At 40.9% G+C, this 23,003-nt stretch overlaps 1 protein-coding gene across 6 annotated transcripts; it reads right to left on the reverse strand.

Moving 5' to 3' along the window:
* Positions 1-13,509: 13,509 nt before the first annotated feature.
* On the reverse strand, positions 13,510-21,907 carry fbxw10 (F-box and WD repeat domain containing 10). 6 transcript variants are annotated; one of them, XM_022191360.2, is made up of 12 exons: positions 21,329-21,892; positions 20,845-20,991; positions 20,319-20,449; positions 19,740-19,844; positions 19,532-19,638; positions 19,215-19,418; positions 19,004-19,125; positions 17,772-17,926; positions 15,420-15,565; positions 15,188-15,346; positions 14,801-15,081; positions 13,510-14,218 (listed from the first exon to the last, which is right to left on the reverse strand). In XM_022191360.2, the coding sequence occupies exons 1-12, from the start codon at positions 21,828-21,830 to the stop codon at positions 13,605-13,607; spliced, it is 2,673 nt and encodes an 890-aa protein (XP_022047052.2). In that variant the 5' UTR covers positions 21,831-21,892; the 3' UTR covers positions 13,510-13,604. The 6 variants fall into 6 exon arrangements, 5 of the variants coding, with proteins under 5 accessions (XP_022047052.2, XP_051795040.1, XP_022047053.2 ...); XM_022191361.2 differs by having other exon boundaries at positions 14,047-14,218; positions 14,904-15,081; positions 21,329-21,901; XM_051939080.1 differs by lacking the exons at positions 20,845-20,991; positions 21,329-21,892 and adding an exon at positions 20,535-20,747.
* Between the last annotated feature and the right edge of the window lie 1,096 nt (positions 21,908-23,003).

Here is a 23,003-nt window from a genome sequence, read left to right on the forward strand (position 1 = left end):
GAAAGACTGAGATCGAGCCAGTTCTGTGTCTGAATGTGCCCTTGAATATTGTTTCACAGTGTATATTGAAGTGCTTGAATGAACATTTGCAGGTATGCATGCAGAACAGCAACAAATGAACAAACTGTGGACAGATAAAGGGTCAGTAGAATTTATCTGATTCCATAAAAGTCAGACTATGGATAATTAAGCTCGTGGCACATTCAATACACTCCCAGTCCAGCTGAGGAAGCAGGAGGAGATAGGAGGAGTCAGTGTCGTGCCAACAGACAGTATCACTCCAAAAATCTCAGGTTTGACGCTTCAGTCGATGCCAATAGTTCCCGGAATGTCTTCTCATTCCATGTGGGAAAACTTAACCTCGCATGAGATTCGAGGGGGATTTGTTTTCACCTACTGTCACATTAAAGTCTCGCCCATTTGGGATGGATCAAGGCTGATGCCAGATCCTGCTGTCACGTCTTCATGCCACTTATGAGACGACTATTTCCAGAGGTAAACACTCGACCCAGTGGAAGCCAGTCGAATATGGAATATTCACATGGATGTTTGGTAGGAACATTGCGGGGCGCCTGCTTTCGTACGGATATCTCGACATCTCCCGAGTGTTTTTCACGACACAGTGATCCCAGATGTGGCCTTTGAGTCGTCGTCCAGCCCTGCACTCTCGCTCTAACCCGACTGGGACGCTCGCCACTGTTTTCTGAGTCCCGAGAATCATGGGTTCCTTTTTTAGGGCAGCAGGCTGTTTATACGGGCCATGCCAGCTGGATCCGTGATTGCAGGCCACTGGTTTATTTTAATTAGCCATGCAGAGCAGTTCCGATGGGTTTTAGTGTGACTCACCCCTTTTTCAAAACATTAGTCTCCACCAAGTCCCACTGTTGGCCTTTGAGGTTGGGTTTCATTTCAGATTAGTAAAAAAATTAGTGACGCTGCACCATGTCGACTATGTGCGCATGTTAGTGCTTTTTGCAAGTTAGAAAGTCAAGAAAAATGCAATGTAAGTGAAGAAAGCGTAATTAATTGGACTTCTTTAAATATTTTCTCATTAGTTCCCTTCTTATCAGCTGTGAAGAACTTTGTTTTGTTGGACAAACCAGACCTCCAACAGCAGCACGGTTTGGTTTCGTAGAAATATTTTCATGTTCTGTGAGGCTTAAACTGCACTCTAGACTGATTCTACTGTGATATCGTTTGTATAAGGAGTCAAAAAGCACTCAAATGGTTGTGTGGACAGTAGAACTTTTCAAAATTTTAGCTTTCTCCTCTCACAAGGCAAAATCTGTGGAGTTTTCTGTTGCTGTTCTTGGATAAATGCACCTTTAATGCTTGACTTTACTACATGCAAGGTGGTCGTCCAGCTCATCCACCACAGCTGTGAGTGTGCAGCTACCCCCTACCCTCTAATCTATGCGTCAGACGTTCACACAAGACCAAAACCAGACCAGCTGTGTCACCTCTTTGTTTTACCATCTCATGTCAAGAACAAAAACAGATTTGTGCCCTCCTTCTGGGTTCCGTTTGGCAGATACCACGACTCTGCCGTGTCCTCAGCAATGCATTTTCATTGTGAAGATGATGTGATCAATAAGTTGTCTCCACAGTAGTTATTCAACCATATTATCTCAAAAACATAACTTATACTGTAAAAATATCAACAATCATTATTATCAGGAGATATTGTCTACATAGAGGTCCCGTATGGTTTGAACTCCATTTTTATTGTGTTTTGTGGTTGTTCCACTCTTGAAGGTGTTAAATAAAAGCTGTTAAATTATAAATACACAACAGCAGCTTTATTAGCAAGTAAAAATTCGACTCAAATGCTGTACAACACCAAACCAACCATTAGTCAGTTTCATCTGTTAATCACATGTCACAGACATAGACAGTTTTCTTCCTGAATAGGAACAAGATCAGCTGGAGTTTATTAGTTTTTAGAGGAAATAACCTGTTTAGAACAATCCTAAAGCCAGGTTTTATACAGTCATGATGAAATGAACCATTTTTCCAGTATTTTGAGCTTAAAAAAACTAAAAGACACACTACGTATGAAGACATGTGAGACTTTGAGTAGTTTGCTAAAAAGAAGCACAATTTTGAACCTTTGAAAGACAATTCAGCCTCAGATTTCTGCTGTTCAGCTTCTTTCCTTTACATCGTGTTCATGTCATGTTTGAGCTAGCCTCCTTATTTGGATAAAAAGCACAATTATTTGCTTCTTTATTGTTGTCTTCATGTGTGATGTGTGATAGATAGATAGATAGATAGATAAATTAAACCTTTATTAATCCCACAGCGGAGATGTTGTCCAAGCAAAGCTGACATTTCTAAATCACAGCACTACAATACCATAGTTTTTTGTGTTTTTTATTTTAAAATGATATTTTAAATGAAATTCAGGCTCAAAAGTATTCTACATATGAAACTCAAGCTCAAAACTACACTATATGTGATTGAGACAGATTCTCAGTGCCTTTTTGTGTTTTCATTGCTTGAAGTGTGACATAACTTTTTCCCTGTGATTTTTACACTTAAAGCGCTCCTGAGTGTTCCTACATTCTTGAAATCACTGGAGTCCACCTCCTGTCCCGTGACACTGGCAGTTCATTCTGGCTGCCTGTCTGGCAGAGCGTTTTAAGTAAATCTAAGTTTATTCAAAACACATGAGCCGCATTGGAGAGACTAAGCCGCGGCTTCAAATCTCGCAGTAAAGACGTCTTTTGATGTCGCCACATCAGTACGCTGAGTACACAAACGTAGACACTTTGGAGAAGAAAAAGTGTGGTCTGACATTTCCAACTTATCACATCAGGTATCGGGTTTCCTTTGTGTACATATGCAGTCAGGGACTCTGCTTTTATTTCATCAGCCAAGAAGATTACATCTGATATCCTTCACTCCTGCTGTAACTTTAATTCCTGCTCTCTGCATCTCCACCTCTCTGCGACCTTCAACATGTTGTTTAGGCGTTTGCTGAGCATAACAGGGCTGCATAATGAACCCTAAACATTAAATTTAGCTTTTTCACAGCCCCTGCGAGGAGTTGTAACTGGATGACAGTCCCGTCCAACACACACTTGCTACGACCAGCAAAATGTGAGATATTGTGTGCAGCTTGTGTGGAGAAAGACAACTCTGGCTGTGTCATTCTTACTTTGTGCTTTTATTGTTGAGGAAAAACAGCAGACCAACCCTGAACACCTCTGCAGAGCACCTTTTACGCTCTCGTAACCGTTAAAAGCTGCAGCTGCATAAGGATCGGTTACGTTCTTTATCTCACCTTATAGTTTTCCAAGCGAGAACGATAAATTTTCAGGATCTGCAGCCATCGCGTTGGCTCCAAATTAATTTTCTTGCAGCTGTTAACAGATGTTGAAAGAAAAAAGGGATTGTAATTATTAAAGGTCTGCAGGGGGACGTTACATAAAACACCGATGTAGTGCGAAAGCGGCCAAAAACCATGGAGTCATTGTGCTACGGAGAAGAAAAAAAGAAAATCACTGGCAGACAGATTGGTAAGAAACGGCCAAGAACTCCAACTAAATCTCATTTAGTCGTTAAGCAACATAAACACCTTTTAAAGATGTAAGAAAACACTGATTAGCCTCTAATTAAAGTTACACAGAGAAACTGGTGATTGAAAGGGAGAACACTTGATAAGCGCATTTCTTTGGTTACCTGTTTTGGAAAAACTTGAAACCAAAAACCGTGAGTCACTAAACACGCCTCATATTGAAACCAAAGGGAAATACCGAAGAAACACGTGTCCTGGAGAAGCTGCTAATTCCTATCAGTGCGTGAAATCTGCAAAATTTCTGAGAAAAGCTGCATGCGCTTATGTTAACTTCATTTTTCCACTCAGTATCCATTTCACGCGTTGTGAAATGCAAATCAGACAGGTCCAAACACATGCAGCGCGGTACGTCTTACCGCAAAAGGAAGGAAAAAACTGCACAGACATGTTCAACGTAGTGGATCAAAATGTGATGAGGAGCCCAGAGAATGAATCTGTGGGTCAACTATAACGCTTTTTACGATACCGCTCCTTAAGATTTGTTTGTTTAATACAATAAAAACCTGATAATGAGGCTCCCTAAATGTCAGAATTCAAACAAGAATATGTCAGTAGTCAGAGAATACTTGCCTTTTGTGCCACAGCAGCTTTCGACTCATCCAGCTTGGCACATTAAAATAACAGCCCACACACTGAAACAATTATGGGAATAATATGGGGTGTTTTAACAGCTGTAGACTGGGGGAGGGCAGGGCGAGAGGCTGCGATGAATCGTGGAGTGACAAGAGAAGAGAATAGATCCATCTCAGTGCTATCCGACTCACTGACGGCATTTCAGTATCGAACAAGCGGAGAGTAAAACTGGGCCGTCTGGGGTTCTGGAAAATCCAGAGACGCACTTGAGCCCGGTGATACTGAAATGGTTTGTATTTATGAAGAGCTTTCATGCGTTTATAAAACATTTTATAGTTCTTCTGAAGGTCAGAGGTCGGGGTTTTTACTCAGAGTGGGAGATTTCTGAGTCTAGACGTGAATCTGTGCTTATAAGCAGCTATTGTCAGTATAAAATGAGAAAATGACCGCTGCTTAGTTTTACCACTATTACAGTGAGTTTTAGCTCATTTTTTAGCCATTTGACCCACAGTTTTAGCGTTTGGGTGTATTCTCACCCACTCTTATGGTTTTCAGTTGCAGCAGGCCGCTGTATTCAAACAAATGGCAAACAGATTTAAACAGACACAGCTGGAAAGGAGGATGGATGTTTTTATCATGTGTTAATCAATGCTAAGAAAGAACAAGAGAAGAGTGAATATTTGACCAGGCGTAAAGAAACATATGTAGAATACAGTTTTAATTCAGTTTTTTCATATATTCACGACCAGTTAAAAGTTTGGACACACCTTCTCATTCAATGCTTTTTATTTAATTGTGATATTCTTTACGTTGCAGATTAATACTTAAGATTGGCACTTTTTTGTTTACAGTATAATTCCATGTGTTGTTTTGTAGGTCTGATGTCTCCAGTATTAATCTATAATGTAGAAAATAATAAATAAAAAGCAGTGAATGAGGAGGTGTGTCCAAACGTTTGACTCGCAGTGTATATACGAAAAATCCTGAAAAGTAAATATGTAGCGGCAAAAGTGCCAGAAAACAATATGTCCTGTTCTGTAACATTCAAAAACTGCATAAACTGTCAAAATAACAGCCCAAATTTTAAAATATATTCATGTTTAGCTGATTTCAGAATAGTAAAACCTGCAGCAGAACCAGGTTCAGGGAGGGTGGATATCTGCCTCGACCTGTCGGGGTTAAAGAAAAACTCATTGCTGACTGATTGCCACAAAAGTCTGCAGAAAAAAAAAATCTGTAATTGTGTGTTTTCAGGTAAAGAAAATCATTTACTACCCCTTCATGTCTGCTTGCTAAACAGGAAGACTGAGCAGATGTTTTAACAAGGATTAGAATCAAAGGACCAGAATGTCTTTTTACTTAAATGTTTTTTTTAAAGTTGTATTTTCCTACTTTCTGTCTTCATGCTAAGCTACAAAAGTCACAAATGGATCCAGCTTCATATTTAACCAACAGACATGAAACTGCATCAATTTTGTCCTCTAAGTCCTTTCAGGAATACAGTTAAGCCCTGATATTTATAACTGTTTGTCTGAGCTTAGTAATTAGCCATGTGGATAATCAAATGTAGTTACAGGTTCAGTGTTTTGTTTGCATGCAAATGTTTGTCTGAAACAAACCATAACAAAATGTAGAAACAATAGTTTTCTAAATCGAGATCAACAAAAGTCAAAGCTACTTTAAATTCTAATTGAACCCAGTGATAGTTGATGCTTTTGCTGAGGGTCTGCGATGCATTTTGACCTCAGATGTTAGCATGCTGGATAGCAGCTGCTGATACAAGAACCTTTCACCTTTCCCCTCCCACATTATCCTGACTGGACGAGAGTTTACACTCAAGTTAAAAGCCTTCAGATTGCGACCGCTCTTCTTCTTCTTCCTCCACCGGCTTCCCCAGAGCTCCTCTCACCACGAGGCCTCGACAAAAGCACAAAACACGCTCGGCTCCGCGACCCAAAACATCTGCTGCTAATATGGGTCAGTTTTATCCACAGGTCTCCTCGGGGAAAAAACCCTGCACATGACAACTAAATGAAAAACACAAATGGCATGAATCGTGTTATTTCCCAGCACTTGTATCAACACGCTAAGGCCCCCGCCGAGCTGTGAAACATCTAAACCGGGACGCCCGTCGCTTCTCCTCGGCTCCAAAAAAGGCTCTTCCTGGGCCGGGGTCAAACGAGGAGAGAGTGAGAAGCCCACAGAGTATTTACTGAGCAAACAGCAGCGAGTTATCATGTCTGGGAGCTGCTATTTGTTGTGACGGTTACAGAAAGATGATGGAGGTTTGATTTAAGCCGCCTGAATCGCTTCTTAAGTTTCAGTAATAATGCGAGTTAGAAATGTGTTGCTGGGAGACGATCACCTCCTGAGGGGAGACGACAGCGAGGCCACATCCATCAGAGTCTCCATCCATCATCACGCAGCAGCAGGTAATTCCAGGCTGCATCGTCGTCCTGATTAATGCAAATGAAACAACTGACTTATATACACAAAAAACAAAACACTATCATACATTTCAGAATCAGAACCCAGCTGGTAGAGAACGTTCCCACAACACTGGATAAGTTTACCTACAAACTCTAACAAAGAAAACACTTCAATCTATTGTTCACAGAACGTTTTAAGAAAGAGTTCGCTTCAGCACAGATTTTGTTTCCACGTTCTCAAACCAACATTCAAAAAATGTTTTCCAGATGTTACAGAAGCCTGTGAGGATTTTTGTAAAACGTTCCTGTAATGTGATCTATGAACAAAGGTGGAACATTCTGCCTGTAATATTCTGGAAATGTTGCTGTTGAGAACGTTCTTCTAGAAAACGTTGTTACATAAGAACAAAGGAAGGCCGGTTTTTAGAGCTCTTTAGAGAACTTATCCTCAGAAAAACGCTACGGGAACTAAAACCTGCCAAAGACGTCACTTGAACACTGCAGAACTTTCTCTAAACAGTCCAGCCAGGAGAGTTCTCAGAACGTCACCTAGAAGGTCTACTAATGTTTGAGAGAAAAGATTTTTATCTGAAGCTTCAGGAACATTAAGAGTACTAAAACGCTAAATAATGTTCCTATGAGGTTAAAAGTTAACTACGATGGAACATTTTAACATACAGACGATGTTTTAAGGATGTAGTCAGATTATGTCACAAGAAACAAGAATGTTTTCAAACCGACTTTTAAAGAATGTTCTTAGGACGTCATCAAGGCCTCATAAGACAGAAAACATTTTCTGTCATTTTAAGTATTAACAAAGGTTGAGTATTTTTCCTGCAACGTTCTTAAGATGTTTTGAGGACGTTCTTCTATGAAATGCTCCCACAATGATACCACAGGAAGAACTTTTTAGACTGTCTTTAGAGAACTTTATCCTGCCTTTAAAAAGAAATTTTACTGGGCCATTACACAGCTTTGCAGAACTTTCTCAAGTAAAATTCCAGCTATGCTAACAGTGTGCTTTCACCATGACAACTCTTTCTTATCACCGTGACTTCTCTAAACAGTCAGAGCTCTTCTGCTATCAGGACTCAGAGGAGAGTAAACATCTGTACTCGGTCTGAGCGAGCAGCTAATTGTTTGTCAGACTTTGATGAAGTGCTCGAGGAAAACGCTGATACAGACGTCCATTAGCTCTCTGACACCGTGTCAGCGAGTCGGTAAAACCCCGAGCTTTAAATAGAAACACTTGTAGCCACTCACAATTAACTGTATGTGACGGAAGATATTGCTAACAGGGAAACGCTGTGACTCTGCTGCTTCTCTGTGCTCACTTTGGGGTTTTATTCTTCTTCTGTGGGGCATGGAGACCTTTGTAGTCGCGTGTTACAATTAATTTTCTGTTCGTTTTGTGGCCGGAAGTCGAGTCAGATGCTGTTTTTCCTGACTTTGTCCTCCGTGAATCGCCTTCTTGTTCCAAGGTGCCACTCTCCCCCCTCCGGCTCAGACGATACGCGTCAACTGACCTCTAAATAGGGAAGTTTTATGCAGTTGACCTTTGACTTTTACGTCTCTGTATTTACGTCTGAGAAAATAGCGAAATTATGACACTTAATGCTGTCGCCTGCGTGTGTCTGGAGCAGCTCTGATGACTGGAGGCCATTGAGCCGCGGGTCGATCCATGACACCCTTCAGTCTGCTTTAATAGCTCAGACACAGTCACGTCGACATGCCATGAAAATCTAAGAAATTCCTGATTCGGATGAATTGTAAAGCCCATGCAGCGGGTTCAGACTTATTTCTTTCTCGAGGGTTTAATTACGGCCGTATAGAGTGAGAAAAATGGTGCAGTGCTATTTTACAAACAGTTTACACTAATTACAAGGTGACTTTACCCTCTGAATTGTTCGCAGTTTGGGGTGTTTTCGCCTCATGTCATGCTTTTCCTCTCTGGAACATAAAGTCCTACATGTCAATGGAACCAGCAAAACCATAGACTAGAAAGCAGAGAGAATTTAAAAATGTTTTTGGGGCAGTTTAACAAATGTATAACTGTGTAAATCATAAAAAAAACTTCTTTGATGATTTGTTTTGCAAAAATTTCAAACCTGGTACAACATTTTTCTAAGCGTTACAAATACTATGGAAAAATGTCAAAACAACATGCTATAAATATTTAACCACTTACATTTTTTCCCTTTTTCTCTGTCGAAACACTGCCTGCAGTTCAACCTAGCTGAGCTGAAAACGCCCAGATTTTTTATCATAAGAATGTTAGTCACAGTTGAGTCATAAACTCTTTTATGGTTGTACCAAGGAATGCAGAATTTTTAGATTTTTAAAGAATTTGGTTAGAGTAAAGGATTTATTTTTGGCAAATTTGTAAATGAAACATGTAGAATAAAGTCATTTTGAATAAATATCATGATTTTAGGCTTTCATTTATTTGACCCTCCTGTTGTCTGTTTGGGTTCTGTAAAGCGTCTTGAGACAGTTTGACTGTAATTGTCGCTACATAAATAAAAACGAATTGAAGTGAACTGTCTTCATTTACGGGCACCAAAAAATATTGTTTCCTTCTCTGAAAAAAAATTCTAAAATTCAGCAAAAAAATTTCACAAATTTCTGAAAATTTGCAAAAACCTTCCGGAAGAAAATTCCAATAATTCCTTAAAAGGTTCCCTTAAAAGATTTATTTTTTAAAAATTCCCAAATGTGGCAAGAAAATTATTGTAAATATTTTCAATTTAAAAAAAAAAATCTTCCAATAAAATCCTAAAAATATCTAAAGTGATTACATAAGTGTCAGTAAAACTTTGGATATTTTCTTTAAGAACATTCACAAAAAAATCAACCAAAATCCAGCGACTTTCGCTGGATTTTGGTTGATTTTTTGTGAATGTTCTTAAGAAACATTTTTAACATTTCTTTTTGTCTGCCAAAAAATGTTCAAAGATTTATAAAAATGTTGAAAATGTGGACATCAGAAGTTTCACTGTAAAAATAGATTATTTTTCCCACATTTTCAAACTTTTAAATAAATCCGTTTTGACCCACAGGATGACACGAGGGTTAATTATTCAAACTGAATCACACATCACACACGAATAGCTCAAGAATGTGGCAAAAATACGATTTTTTTTGTTGTTTTTGCAGTTTCTGACTCGAATAAATGGTGTTATTTTGCCGATTTTTAAAAAAATACAACGTCTTCCAAACCAGCTGGCAGGTTTTGGGGTTCAAAGGGTTAATAATTAATAATTGATGATGATTGTCAGCTCATTAAGTGAACACCAGACATACAAACAAAGACTAAAACGTCATTTAAAAACACATACAAGAGATGAGACTTGAAGTGCAGAAGTGCTGATAATTGGCTGAATCTTCCAGGTGTGTGTATTCCTACAGACGGTGATAGTCGGCCCCCCAGAGGACGAGAGCTATAAATCAGCGCTTCCTGTGAATAAACGGCACAGAAAACACTGACACCTTAAACATAACATAAGCTACAGCCTCTGGTGTTGAAGCAGCGGTGTGTTTAATTTTGTTTTTGTGTAGATCTTTTGCATGGAATCGCTCTCACAGATAGAAAATAATCTCTTTGCAATTATCAGAATACATTCCAGATGCCACGCTATAAAGACAGATGGTCGCACGGAACAACCAGTCGATTCATGAATGAGGAAAGGAAGTCATTTAAATAAACGCAAACAAAATCAAGACTGGTACCTTCACACACAATGAGTTTTTCTATGGATGCAGCGTTTACATCCACTTACTCCGGTGTCACCTCGGCAGCACATATCACACGTGTTAGCATCTGCTAGCAACAATCAACCGCTGGGGTTCGAGGAGCCAGAAGCCGGCGGTCGCCTCTTTGATCATCTCTCCTGATGTGTGGTCACAGTGGTTTCGCTCTGCTCCTTTTGGCCCAATCAAGAAGCCTTGATCTCCTCGAGGTCCAGCTCCAGAAAACGAGAACCTTCCCGCTGAGGAGGCGCCGAGCTAGACCCAGCCGATGAGCAATCAGATTCCCCTCTTATCTATTTGGCTCGGCTGGACGTGGACGTTAATCAGTCCCATATCTCAGTAATGGTGTTCCCGTTAATTGCGCTGCCTTCGTTGTGGCTGTATTCCCTTTCGCTTATGATCTCTATCTGTAAATGAGGTCAGAAGAGGCATATGGATCTTGTTTCCAGCCTTGGCTTTGCTGAGTCCAGAATGCTGGCCGTGTGGACCGGCGTTTTTAAAGCTGTCCTCGGATCAAGGCGCTAGTTGTAGCTCCCATGTGTTGATGTCACTGCCGGGCCTTGAACTCATTCCTGAATATCCTTATTTAACCCTCGATTTTCTTCAACGGTTTCCAAGACACGGCGCAGAACATGGCCGCATGTTTCCCACAGTGGGGGCTTTTAACACAGGTCTCCGTCTGCATATTCATTGAGGCTCTCCATCTCATATCGTCTGATCCGGTGACGGTGGGATGTCTGAACGGCCTCGGGGCAGGTCGGCCGCCCGTCTGAGCGACATGCAAATACAAAAGCGATGGAGATTCGGTTAATCACATTCTATACTTCCACTGACCTGGTCGAGATAAAGTCGAGAGCTCAGACCTGCTCCTGACGCAGCATGACAGAAATGGAAAAATTAATTTGACAAATGAACTATGATGCAAATATGAGCCTTTGGAGATGGAGATCCACGGAGCTGGAAGGTCAGCCGGGGCGAACAGAGTCGTCTTTTGTTGCCTCCTCCCCCCAACCTCCAACCCCTTAAAACCTTCTTTCACTGTGGGGGGGGGGGGGGGGTCAACTGTCATTTCTTTCAAGCTTCTCCTTGTGCATAAATAAACCTGTACCCTCCTTTGGGTCTTCTCAGGGGAGCAGAAGGGCCTAAGAGCATTCCTGCATGAAGACTTTCCCTTTTTTTTTGTACTTTGCTTTGATTTTACGCTAGTTATCCCCCCCTCTACAGCTCTGCCGGTCCATACCTGATGAAACAATGGGGGTGCTGTGCGGCCTGATGAAGCCAAACTGAGCTTGGACGAGCAGGACGGGGTTGCATTGTCCTTCTTCACCGCAGGAGCAGAAAAGGAGGGCAGACGCCATTCTCCCCAGTTCTCTGCAGACCAAATCAAATTAGCTGCAGAGCGCCGGTGAAAGAAGAGAGTCTCCAAAGCGGGACGTCTTACCCGGTCAGCTCTCCTCAGAACCCCTTTTGTTATTCACAAGTGCCCAGCTGTTGTGCTGCTGCCGTCAAAGCAGAGGACCTTCCCTGCCTGATCTTCAACCTCGTCGCTCCTAATGATGCCCCGGAGGCAGCGAGGCCCAGAGGGCAGGTGGCGGGGTGGAAGGTCTCCGTGGAGAGGACAAACTCTGCTCACTCTGATGACTTCACTCGTCTTGTCTGAAGTACCAGAGGAACTAAAATCCTCATAGATCTGCGGTGTGATTGGTCGACGAGACAAGAGGGTTTTCAGATTGTTTAGCTGAGTGAAGGAGAACTTCATGATGTGGTGATACATTGAGAGGTGATTTGACACTTAATTCTCAGTGTTTCTCAAGAATAAAGTACCATCTGAAAGCTTTCAAAGATATTAAAACATTGCTTTTTTTAACCTACAAACTAAACTTAGAAGTGTAGAAAAAACTGAACCATGACTGTTGGGAGAGCTTCCTTTTAACACAGGAATGTCAAACTCATTCTAGTTCAGGTTCCACATTCAGCCCAATTTCATCTCAAGAGGAACATCACAATATAATAACCTATAAATAACCGAGAAAAAAATGCAAAACAAAACGAGAAACAAGGCGACAAAAACAAGAGACAAACGATAAGTGTAACAAAAATAAGACAAAATATTACAAAAGCAAGAAACAAAACAACAGAGACAAACGACGCGAAACAAAAAAAGGGACAAAAAATAGACAAAAATGTTACAAAGCGATAAAAACAAGACAAACTATTACAAAAATGAGACACAAAAGAACAACGAACAATCTAGTATTTTACTTTATGATCACAACAACTTGTCATGGTCTAGAAATGATTTCAAATTTAGAGTTTTATTAATTTACAATCTGCACTTAATGTCTTCTCTGGAGTTTTTACACTTTCATGTCCGGATTGGACCCTCTGGAGGACCACTTTTGGCCCGCGGGCCGCATGTTGGACATCCTTAATTTAACCCATTTTGATGCCCTGAAATGGAAAATATCACAGTTTTAAAGCGCTAGATTTAGCTGTTATTTATAACCATGCCTATTAATCAGAAAATTAATTAGAAAACCATCAAAAAGAAGCTGCTGCTGCACCTCTGAGGATCAGATTTCTTCTGTTTTCTTTTTCATGACATTTGGCATCAAGAAAGTAGTTTTTCTCTCAGATCTTTGAGTTGCAGTGAGTGAAGTTTATGATTTTCCACCATCACAGATCAGTGAACTCGAGACGAATCGCCCTCATCTATGAATCATACGTTAACAGCAGTCTAAGTTCACGTATGATCCACGATGGTGAAGACACTGGAAAATGTAAAGTCACGGAAAAGTGGTCATGATTTGGAAAACACCCAACCGCCAAAAAAAAGAAAAAAAATTATACATCACAAATCAGGATTTCAGTGGGTTTTATGCATTTCTTCCTCCTTATATAAACAGTTTCCTGGTATGTAGATGTAAACTTCTGATAGAATCACCTTAAGAAAATGCAGAATTCTTTTTAAAAAATGAACAGTTAAAGTGACTAACAAAAGTTGCATGACAAATCTACTTTAATAGTACGAATGATCCTTAAAGAAACCCCTAAAAGACACTTCAAAACTCCGACTTAACAGTCCAGTTGTCCTTATCCAGCTACCAATCAGATGATACAATACTGACCCCTAGTGGACATTTAATGAAACAACACTTTGGATACACAAAGCAATAATTGTGTAGCAATGATAGTCTTTATTATAATCATTGGTATTGTATCCTTACATACAGGTAATAAATGTTAAAACACAGTTGACCTTACTCTTGGTGTCATCTCGTCTCTCTTGACAGTTTTTGCTCAGATCTCTGCAGGACTTCCCTCCTGGTTTGGACTGAGTCTTTGTAATGTGTCGCAGTGAGCAGCCTCGACCTTCCCTGCTTATTAAACGGGTTAATCCAGGGCAGGCTGCTACAAGGTTTTGGATTAGATAGTGATCTCATGCAATCAAGAGTCTGCAGCGCCACTGAGGCACTTTTAATGAGTCCGTCCACTGTTTTGATTGGCCTGTGTGGCTGGATGGGTGGCTGGTGTTTCCTCATGGTGGCGGGGGCAGTGGACACATTTCTGGCTGTCATGTGTTGGCTGACTGTTTGCTTCGTAGTTGGGATGCAGGTCTTGACCTCCCTGTGACGACCCTGACCTGTGTGCTGTGGCTTTAGGGGATCCTGAGGTGTTTGAGGACCCCACGAATCTCGCAGTCTGGCGTTTCTCTCCATGTTGATGCCGACGTCATCCATGCACTGCGCCTTCTGCACGGCGTTCACCCTGAGGAGGATGTAGTCCCGTGTCAGAGGATGATGAGGACCCCTCTTCTTCATCCGTTCTCTTGCTGCCTTCTCGCTGAGCCTCACCGATGGTTTAACGGCTTCACAGGAAACTCTGGCTGGAAAGGAAAAGCTTCACTTTCAACAAGGATCCATTGGTTTTAAAGCACATTTCTATTATGATATAGAGGAGCAAAGAAAAAAGGTTCCATACCCATGTAAAGACCACGTACATCATGGCAGCCTTAAGTTTCCAGTGATTCAGGACTTTGGAAAGGCGAGTCTAAAACCCTACTTCTACCCCAATTTAACCATTTCTTTACCACTTCTGCTGCGTGTTTGGGCTCATTGTCTTGTTGGAACATCTAATTTCATCCAAGATCAACCTTCTGACTGATGATTTTAGGTTTTCCTAAAGAACGTGGAGGTAATCCTCCTGCTTCATCATTCCATGCCACTACCATGGCAGCAAAACAGCTCCAGGGCATAATACTGCCACCACCATGCTTGATGCTAGGTTTGGTGCTCTTAGGGTTAAAGGTCTCATCTTCTCAGTAGCTACATTTGTTTCTAAAATGCATGATTCTTTTTTGTGATACGTGTGTTCCAATGACTCCATCATAAAAAAAAGTAATTTAAGACTCAAGACTGCCATGATATGCATGGTCTTTGTCCACAGCTGTACTCCTCAGCATCCTTACTTTGTGTTTGACATTTGGTAGGCAAGCAGGTCTGGTAAAGCAGCTCAGTTCTTCCTGGTTTCCTGCTTCTACAGCTGTGAATCTTGTGGTTGAGTGAAGATACCTGTGCTGTGTCTTTGGAGGTAAAAGGAATCCTTCTGATCAAAGCTGGAGATTTCTCAGAAACCAAACCGTTCCGAGTCGCCACAACACCCCGATCTCCTGGTGGTGAATCTGCGTAATCCCAGAATACTTTGGCAAACTGGTAGAGCTTCACACTGGTGGCCGAGTTCACTAAAATACTAAATACAATGAGACAAAATAAAATGGCAATTAGTAGAATAACACGAGCTAAATGCCACAAAAACAACAAATGACACTTTCATGGCTTCAATGCGTGTGACTCACCTGTTGTCATTGAAGTGCAGGGATAGTATTCGGCCTGTTTCAGCCTCTGCAGTGATTTCTCTCAAACAGTCTCCAGTGAGGAAGTTAAAAATGCGAATCTTTCCGTCCACACAGCCGGTGACAACACGGAGGTAAACCAGAGTCAGAGAACTTACCTCCCTGCAGGAATGTCGCCAAATTTAAAATACTGAATGAATGAACAGCTTTGCAACTTCTAAGGGTTCTTTCTTACTTTGGGTGGTTGAACGTCATCAGACATAAGTCCTTCTCATCACAGTTGGTGCTCCATGCCATGACCTTTCCGGACGAGTCGCCGGATAGAAGATGCCATTCGTCGAAGAACAGGCATTTTACTGGACTTCTGTGAGCAGTAATCACCTTAGAAAGGGAGCACATTACACAGAAAAGTAACCATTTCTGAGCAAATGGAAATGTCCAGTAAAATTTAAAAAGCATATACAGTACTGTACATACAGATGGGTGACAAATTAAAGGAAAAACCTTTCAGTAAGGTGTTACATCATGACCAGAACGGCTTCAAGGATCCTTTCCATTGATCCTCCAAGTCTCCAGAGCATCATTTTCCAAAGAAATATTCCATCATTTGGTGTTTTGATGATGGTGACAGAGTTCCACTGAACACGTAAGTCCAAAACGGTCACAGATGGTCATTTGGGTCGAGCTCTAGTGGCTGTGACGGACATAGTTTATAATTCATGTCATTTTCATCAAAGCATCCAGTGACCCTTAGAGGCCTATGGATGGAGACACCATCATCCTGGAAGAAACCACTCTCATCTTTGTACTGATTTCAAGTCATATTTCGCTCTAAGTTGACCCAGACCACTGGACCCTCTCACTTTAGGGGTCACATATTCAGGTTTTTCCTTTACACACGTGGACAAAATTGTTGGTACCCTTCAGTTAAAGAAGGAAAAACCCACAATTCTCACTGAAATCACTTGAAACTCACAAAAGTAACAATAAATAAAAATTTATTGAAAATTAAATAATCAAAAACAGCCATTACTTTTGAATTGTTGATTAACATAATTATTTAAAAAAACAAACTAATGAAACAGGCCTGGACAAAAATGATGGTACCTCTATAAAAGATTGAAAACTATTTGACCAGAGTGACATGATTAACTCAGGTGTGTCATTTAATTGACATCACAGGTGTTTCCAAACTCATAATCAGTCAGTCTGCCTATTTAAAGGGAGACAAGTAGTCACCCTGCTGTTTGGTGAAAAGGTGTGTACCACACTGAACATGGACAACAGAAAGCGAAGGAGAGAATTGTCCCAGGACATCCGAAAAAAAATGATAGACAAACATCTTAAAGGTAAAGGCTATAAGACCATCTCTAAACAGCTTGAAGTTCCTGTGACAACAGTGGCTCATATTATTCAGAAGTTCAAGACCCACGGGACAGTAGCCAACCTCCCTGGACGTGGCCGCAAGAGGAAAATTGATGACAAATTGAAGAGACGGATCGTCGGAATTGTATCCAAAGAGCCCAGAGCAACCTCCAAAGAAATTAAAGGTGAACTCCAAGGCCAAGGTACATCAGTGTCAGATCGCACCATTCGTCGTTGTTTGAGCCAAAGTGGACTTCATGGGAGACGACCAAGGAGGACACCACTGCTGAAAAAAACTCATAAAAAAGCGAGACTGGAATTTGCAAAAATGCATGTTGACAAGCCACAAAGCTTCTGGGAGAATGTCCTTTGGACAGATGAGACCAAACTGGAGCTTTTTGGTAAGGCACATCAACTCTATGTTCATAGACTCAAAAACCAAGCATACGAAGAAAAGAACACTGTCCCTACGGTGAAACATGGAGGAGGCTCAGTAATGTTTTGGGGCTGCTTTGCTGCATCTGGCACAGGGTGTCTTGAAAGTGTGCAAGGTACGATGAAATCTGAAGACTATCAAGGCATTCTGGAGAGAAATGTGCTGCCTAGTGTCAGAAAGCTTGGTCTCAGTCGCAGGTCATGGGTCTTCCAACAGGACAACGATCCAAAACACACAGCCAAAAACACCCAAGAATGGCTGAGAGAAAAGCGTTGGACTATTCTAAAGTGGCCTTCTATGAGCCCAGATCTGAATCCCATTGAACATATGTGGAAGGAGCTGAAACATGCCATTTGGAGAAGACACCCATCAAACCTGAGACAACTGGAGCTGTTTGCTCATGAGGAGTGGGCCAAAATACCTGTTGACAGCTGCAGAACGCTCATTGACAAATACAGAAATCGTTTAATTGCAGTGATTGCCTCAAAAGGTTGTGCAACAAAATATTAAGTTATGGGTACCATCATTTTTGTCCAGCCCTATTTCATTAGTTTGTTTTTTTCAATAATTATGTTAATCAACAATTCCAAAGTGATGGCTGATTTTGATTATTTAATTTTCAATAAATTTTTATTTATTGTTACTTTTGTGAGTTTCAAGTGATTTCAGTGAGAATTGTGGGTTTTTCCTTCTTTAACTGAGGGGTACCAACAATTTTGTCCACGTGTGTAATTTGTCACCCGTCTGTGTATTTATTTTCACTCCAGAAACTACTAATATTCTCACCCTGTGCAGTGACGTATTTTCCATGCTCCACAGTTTGACCTGGCCCCGAACACAGCTGCTGCAGACGGTCGTTTTGCTGATCTTTACGCACTGGACAGGGCTGACGTGTTTGAAATTAAAATCCTTAAATTGCTTCCCCGTGTCCAGACACCACACTGGCAAAACGGGCAGCCGATTTTAGGTTACGTGCACATGTCAGTGCAGAAAGAGTTAATGAGTTTTAAACATTACGTTAAGATTATTCACGGTGCTTTACAGGAAAGAGCGACGATAAAATGCTTTCTAAAACAAGAAACATCTGAAAAGAACATTATATAGAGGAACACAAGTCTGTACAGAGACACTCTAAAAGTCAGTAAAAGCATCGTTGCTCCCGGTTTTCAGCCTGGACTGTCAAATTCTGAACAAAATTACTGATCTGAGGGCTCTAAGTGCAGAATAAGGAGTCAAGAGTTGCATAAGAGTGAGGATGAGTTGTTCAGTGGAATTTGCTTTGAGATTAATAAAGTATCAATCTATTTCTATCTCTAACTTTCTATATTTCCATCACTATATCTCTGTCTATCTATACCCATCTCTATCAGTTGTGATTTGAGGAGCACTAGTTTGACTTTAAGTATTGATTTGTAGGTAGCAGGTTGAACAAGAGTCATTAAATGCTCTTTAAATGTAAGGCATTGATGAAGAAAATCTCCCAGATTTATGACTTTGTGTTGATTTTAAGTGGTCCAAGTTGAGGAGTGATACTGTTAGAAACAAAACCAATAACCAGGACCAATAAAACTGGATTCCAGTTGATTAATAGGTAAATAATGCAGGGAATCCAAGTTTTCACAATTTTCAGGGATAAATAAGACATAAAACTGGGAGTTATCGGCTAAAACAAGTATTAAAAAAAAAATCCTCCGTTACAACTATTGTTTTGTTCCAAGCAAAGAACATTTCTGTTTCTGCGTGAGTATGTACAACAAAAGATGTGAAAATACTGTGAATGCACAAAAAATCCTCTCAGTGGTGACCTATTTCTTTAAAAAAAACAGGTTGTTTACCAACTCAGTGGGAGCTGAATTTGAGATTCACACATCAGAAACATCTGTATGGGAGAAGTTCGCTGAATAAAACCCAAAACAAGTTATTCAATGTTCCTGACAACAAAGTGAAACCTGCTTCTTGGAATAAGATGTTGGCGACTCTGAGTGAAAAAATGAAACTGGCCTTCAAAGGCTGCTCACCTTTCACTAAATAATCTCTGGATCCTGATGCAAGTCTACCAGCGTGGAGATCCAGGCAGCTGATGGCGTCGGTGTGGCCGTAGAAAGTCATCTCACACTTGTCTGTCTTCAGGTTCCAGCACCTGAACACAGATTGAAACCCGTTTTCATCTTTCCCCACAATTCGGATCATAACCCGGGTCATCTGAGGACACCAGCAGCTCCTCCTCACCTGATACTGGCATCGCGGCTCCCGGTTATCACCAGATCTCTGTCCTCGCAGAGCAGCACCGCCCGAATGCTGCCAACGTGTCCTCTCATCGTCGCCACCTTCGTGGTTTCTGAAGCCACATAAAGCAGATTCACCAGACTGTCCTTAGAGCCGGTGGCCATCAGCGATCCTCCTCTGTAGTCCAGCACCCGGTGTGGGTCTTTTCTGCCAGACACAAAAACACAACCGCCTCAGAGTTACCCCGTCTGAGCACACGGTGGACGTTATGGACTCTAATTCCAGTGAGAATGAGCTGCACAACAAACAGAAGGACTCACTTGCTCAGCAGGACTTTGGTAAAATATGCACCACAGTAAACATTTCTCTCCTCCATTTGCAGTGTTTTGGTTTTGATTTTGGCATAAGCGGCTTTAAACGGCCTCTCCTGTGAAATAAAAGAAAGAAAAGGTCAGTTTATATAACATATGACATTTATTTGTAATCCTAGACTTCCAGTTTGTAGAGCAAAAGTATTTATTTATTCACCTTTTGCTCAGTAGTAGAATGAAAATCCTCTGGATCATCGTCCTTCACGGGTACCAGAACGTCAACTATGTTGGCATAAGTACAACTGACTACATTTCTGCGCCTCTAGAACAGGAAAAAACATCACTTATTGTGAATTTCATTACTTTGAATTCATATGTCGGAACAAAATATGTTAGTCTTCATCACCCTCAACATTAAAAAAGTTAAGATTTAAAATGTTTTATGTTATAATTATCAGTGTTTTATACTGTTTATGCCTTGTGTTTACTGCATAGATCCTTCATCTTATGTTATATTCATTATCGATCCTGTATATATACTGCATATTTACAATGTTTATACTGTTCAAACCCTACATTATCTATCTTGCGTTGTATCTACAGAGTTTATACTCATATATTAGTGTGTTTATATCATTCTATCCATATTTATACTGTAACATTCTGTATAAAACACACTTTACGGTTGTTTTTGCACTTCTGGGTCGATGCTAGAACACATTTCTGATCTAATTTCTTGTCCATCACCAAAAACTACAGCAAATATTCACACTGATAAATCAAGCAAATGATCGACCTTCATCGTGGACAGAATCTGATTCTGAATATTCTTTCTGAACTTGACTTCCTCCATGGTTTGCTGAGCGAGATGCTGCCAGTAGCGACAAACCATCCTGCAGCATCTCAGAGTGTCCTCCTCTAACAGACCTGGTAGGAAACACATGAGCAGAATTATATCTACATGTATGTCACAGTAACACCAGTAAATAATACAATTAAAACACTTATTTACATCTCTGTCATCTCACTGTAACTTTGCCTGGATGCCTTTCACTTGTCTTTCAGCTGCAGACTGATGATGCTTTGCTTGGCAGGACTTTGTTGTTCTCGTATCCAAGGGCTACCCGCTTTAGTGGGATGGATTTAACAAAAGCATTCTCCAGTAATTAAGCGACATCCCCCTGGAGCCATTAGCCAAGCTCAGCAGCTTTATACTGTCAGTTAAGGACATGTCAGTGTGCAGACCTTCAGACTACAGGGCTGATCCACCACAGAAGACCACGCCACCAGAACCTGACCCGTTAATGTACGCTCTGACTGACCTAATATCCTCTTGGACAGGTGGACAGGTAGGCAGCCGATGAAGTCTCGGTACAGACTGACTCCTGACACTGACTTTGAGGATCCAGGAACCACCATGAGAGCAGGATCTTCTGAATCCACGTCATGACTGGAGATGTTCCGACTTCCTGGAATGGGATTCAAGATCAATATTCAAGATTAGTTTATTGTCATTTCTGGTGTGTTTGCATGTGGAAAAAATGAATTTCTGTTCTCCCAGAACAGTGCAAAAATAATAGCTATAAATATAAGTAACTATAAAAAACAAGAACTATAAACAACATATGATTTTTACATTATGGGACCAGGCAAATTTAACTATTTAATTTTCTTCTGGCGCCCTCTAGTGGTGCGCAGAGGGACTCCATGCAGCTCTGAAGTGAGCTTACATAACTTAAAATTCAGCCAGGGTAGCTTTGTAAACTAGTGGCATTCTCTAAATTTTGTTTCCCTCCTTGATCTTACCATTAAACTGCAGAAACCCTCGCTTGTGTCTGACCAGAAGCACGCTGCTCAGGTTGGAGATCATGCGTAAAAGTTCTGCGTCACACCGAGAAAAGATGTGGCACAAGTAGCTGGACTTGATCCAGTCCGGGCTGCTGTCGAACCAGCTCCAGATTTCATTGATGTCTGCTGGTTTTCCGTCCAGCTCTCGGTGTGAACAGAAGTGATCCTGAGGAGGAGTGGAGCCTCTGCATCTGCCGTAAGTGAACAACGTCCACGATGTGACGCACAGAGCGCTCTGGACGCTCTCCAGCACCTGGACGTTTCTGCAGCGTAGAAGCAGCTTCACCAGGAAGCTCCTCTTGAATTCATCCGACACTCTCCACAAACTCTTGCTGGAACTGGACGGTTTTAGAGCAAAGACGCAGGAAGGACAGATCCCACACAGGTTGAAGCATTCTGTCACAGTTTTAGAGCCGAGTTGACCGGATGAGAAACTTTTACTGACTTTAACGGACTCCATGCCGATGATGTACGCAGTTAGTGGCGCTTTATGTTGGTTACGTTGTTGCCAGGCAACGGTTGATGCTTTTTTCTTTTATACCATACAGACCTCATTCAGGAGTTGCCAGGCAACAGATTCCACGCGCTAGTAAGGAAGGGATGCTGTTGACGCAGTGACGTAGGTTTCCTTTAACCTTCCTGTTGTCTTTATTTATGTGCACACAAAAATAGTACTGTTTCCCTGTCTGAAAAAAAATCAGCAAAAAAATCCCCCAAATTTCTGAAAATATGCAAAACCTTCAGGAAGAAAATTCCAATAATTCCTTACATTTTTTTTTCATTAAAAAACGATAAAATAAATCCCCCATATTTGGCAAGAAAATTCTTGTAAATATTTTGAAAAAATGAGTAAAAAATTTCCAATAAAATCCTAAATATATCTAAAGTGATTACATATATATCAGTAAAACTTCTAATATCTTCTTTAAGAAATTCACCAAAAAAATCAAACAAAATTCAGCGAATTTCACTTCAATGAATAAATTAGAAGTTTGATCTGGCAGTGATGTATTTATTTAAGAGGTGTGTTTTTTAGATCTCGCTCTAGAGTGAAGGCCTCACTGTTTTAGCTTCAGTCTTATATCACCAGTCAGTCATACAGAATACAGGTGCGCTCCTAAAGGTGCAGCAGTACAAGCTGCCATTGGCAGGGCAGCTCAAATGAAATTTCATTGTATATGAAAGTGTGCAATGACAATAAAGGTTTGATTGATTTTCTTGCTTTTGCACTCTGAAAACTTTGTGTAACATCCTTACTCACATCGAGTTGGCCTTGTGTATGAAAAGTGCTATACAAATACAACTACCTTACTGTTACTTTACTTTCCATCACCATCTGTACTATTATTACTTATTTAGTATATTATATATTTGCTCCAGCTTGACTCAAACAGCGTGGTGACTAAAAAAAATAGATTTATTGTAACTTAAATAATCAACCTGGTGAATTAGAGACAGCAAACCAAAGCAAGAACCTTGCAGCTGGAGCTCCTGTCAGAGAGAGTTGAAGCAGGAGTGAGAAGGATTAAATGGAGCTGAGCCACGTGATCACAGGTGTGGCTCATCAGCTGATGACCAGACAGGAGCACCTGTCCAGGTGGAGGGTTGTCACATGGTGCAATAAATCAATACA

The sequence above is a fragment of the Acanthochromis polyacanthus genome, chromosome 19, assembly GCF_021347895.1.
Source record: "Acanthochromis polyacanthus isolate Apoly-LR-REF ecotype Palm Island chromosome 19, KAUST_Apoly_ChrSc, whole genome shotgun sequence".
Lineage (NCBI taxonomy): Eukaryota > Metazoa > Chordata > Actinopteri > Pomacentridae > Acanthochromis > Acanthochromis polyacanthus.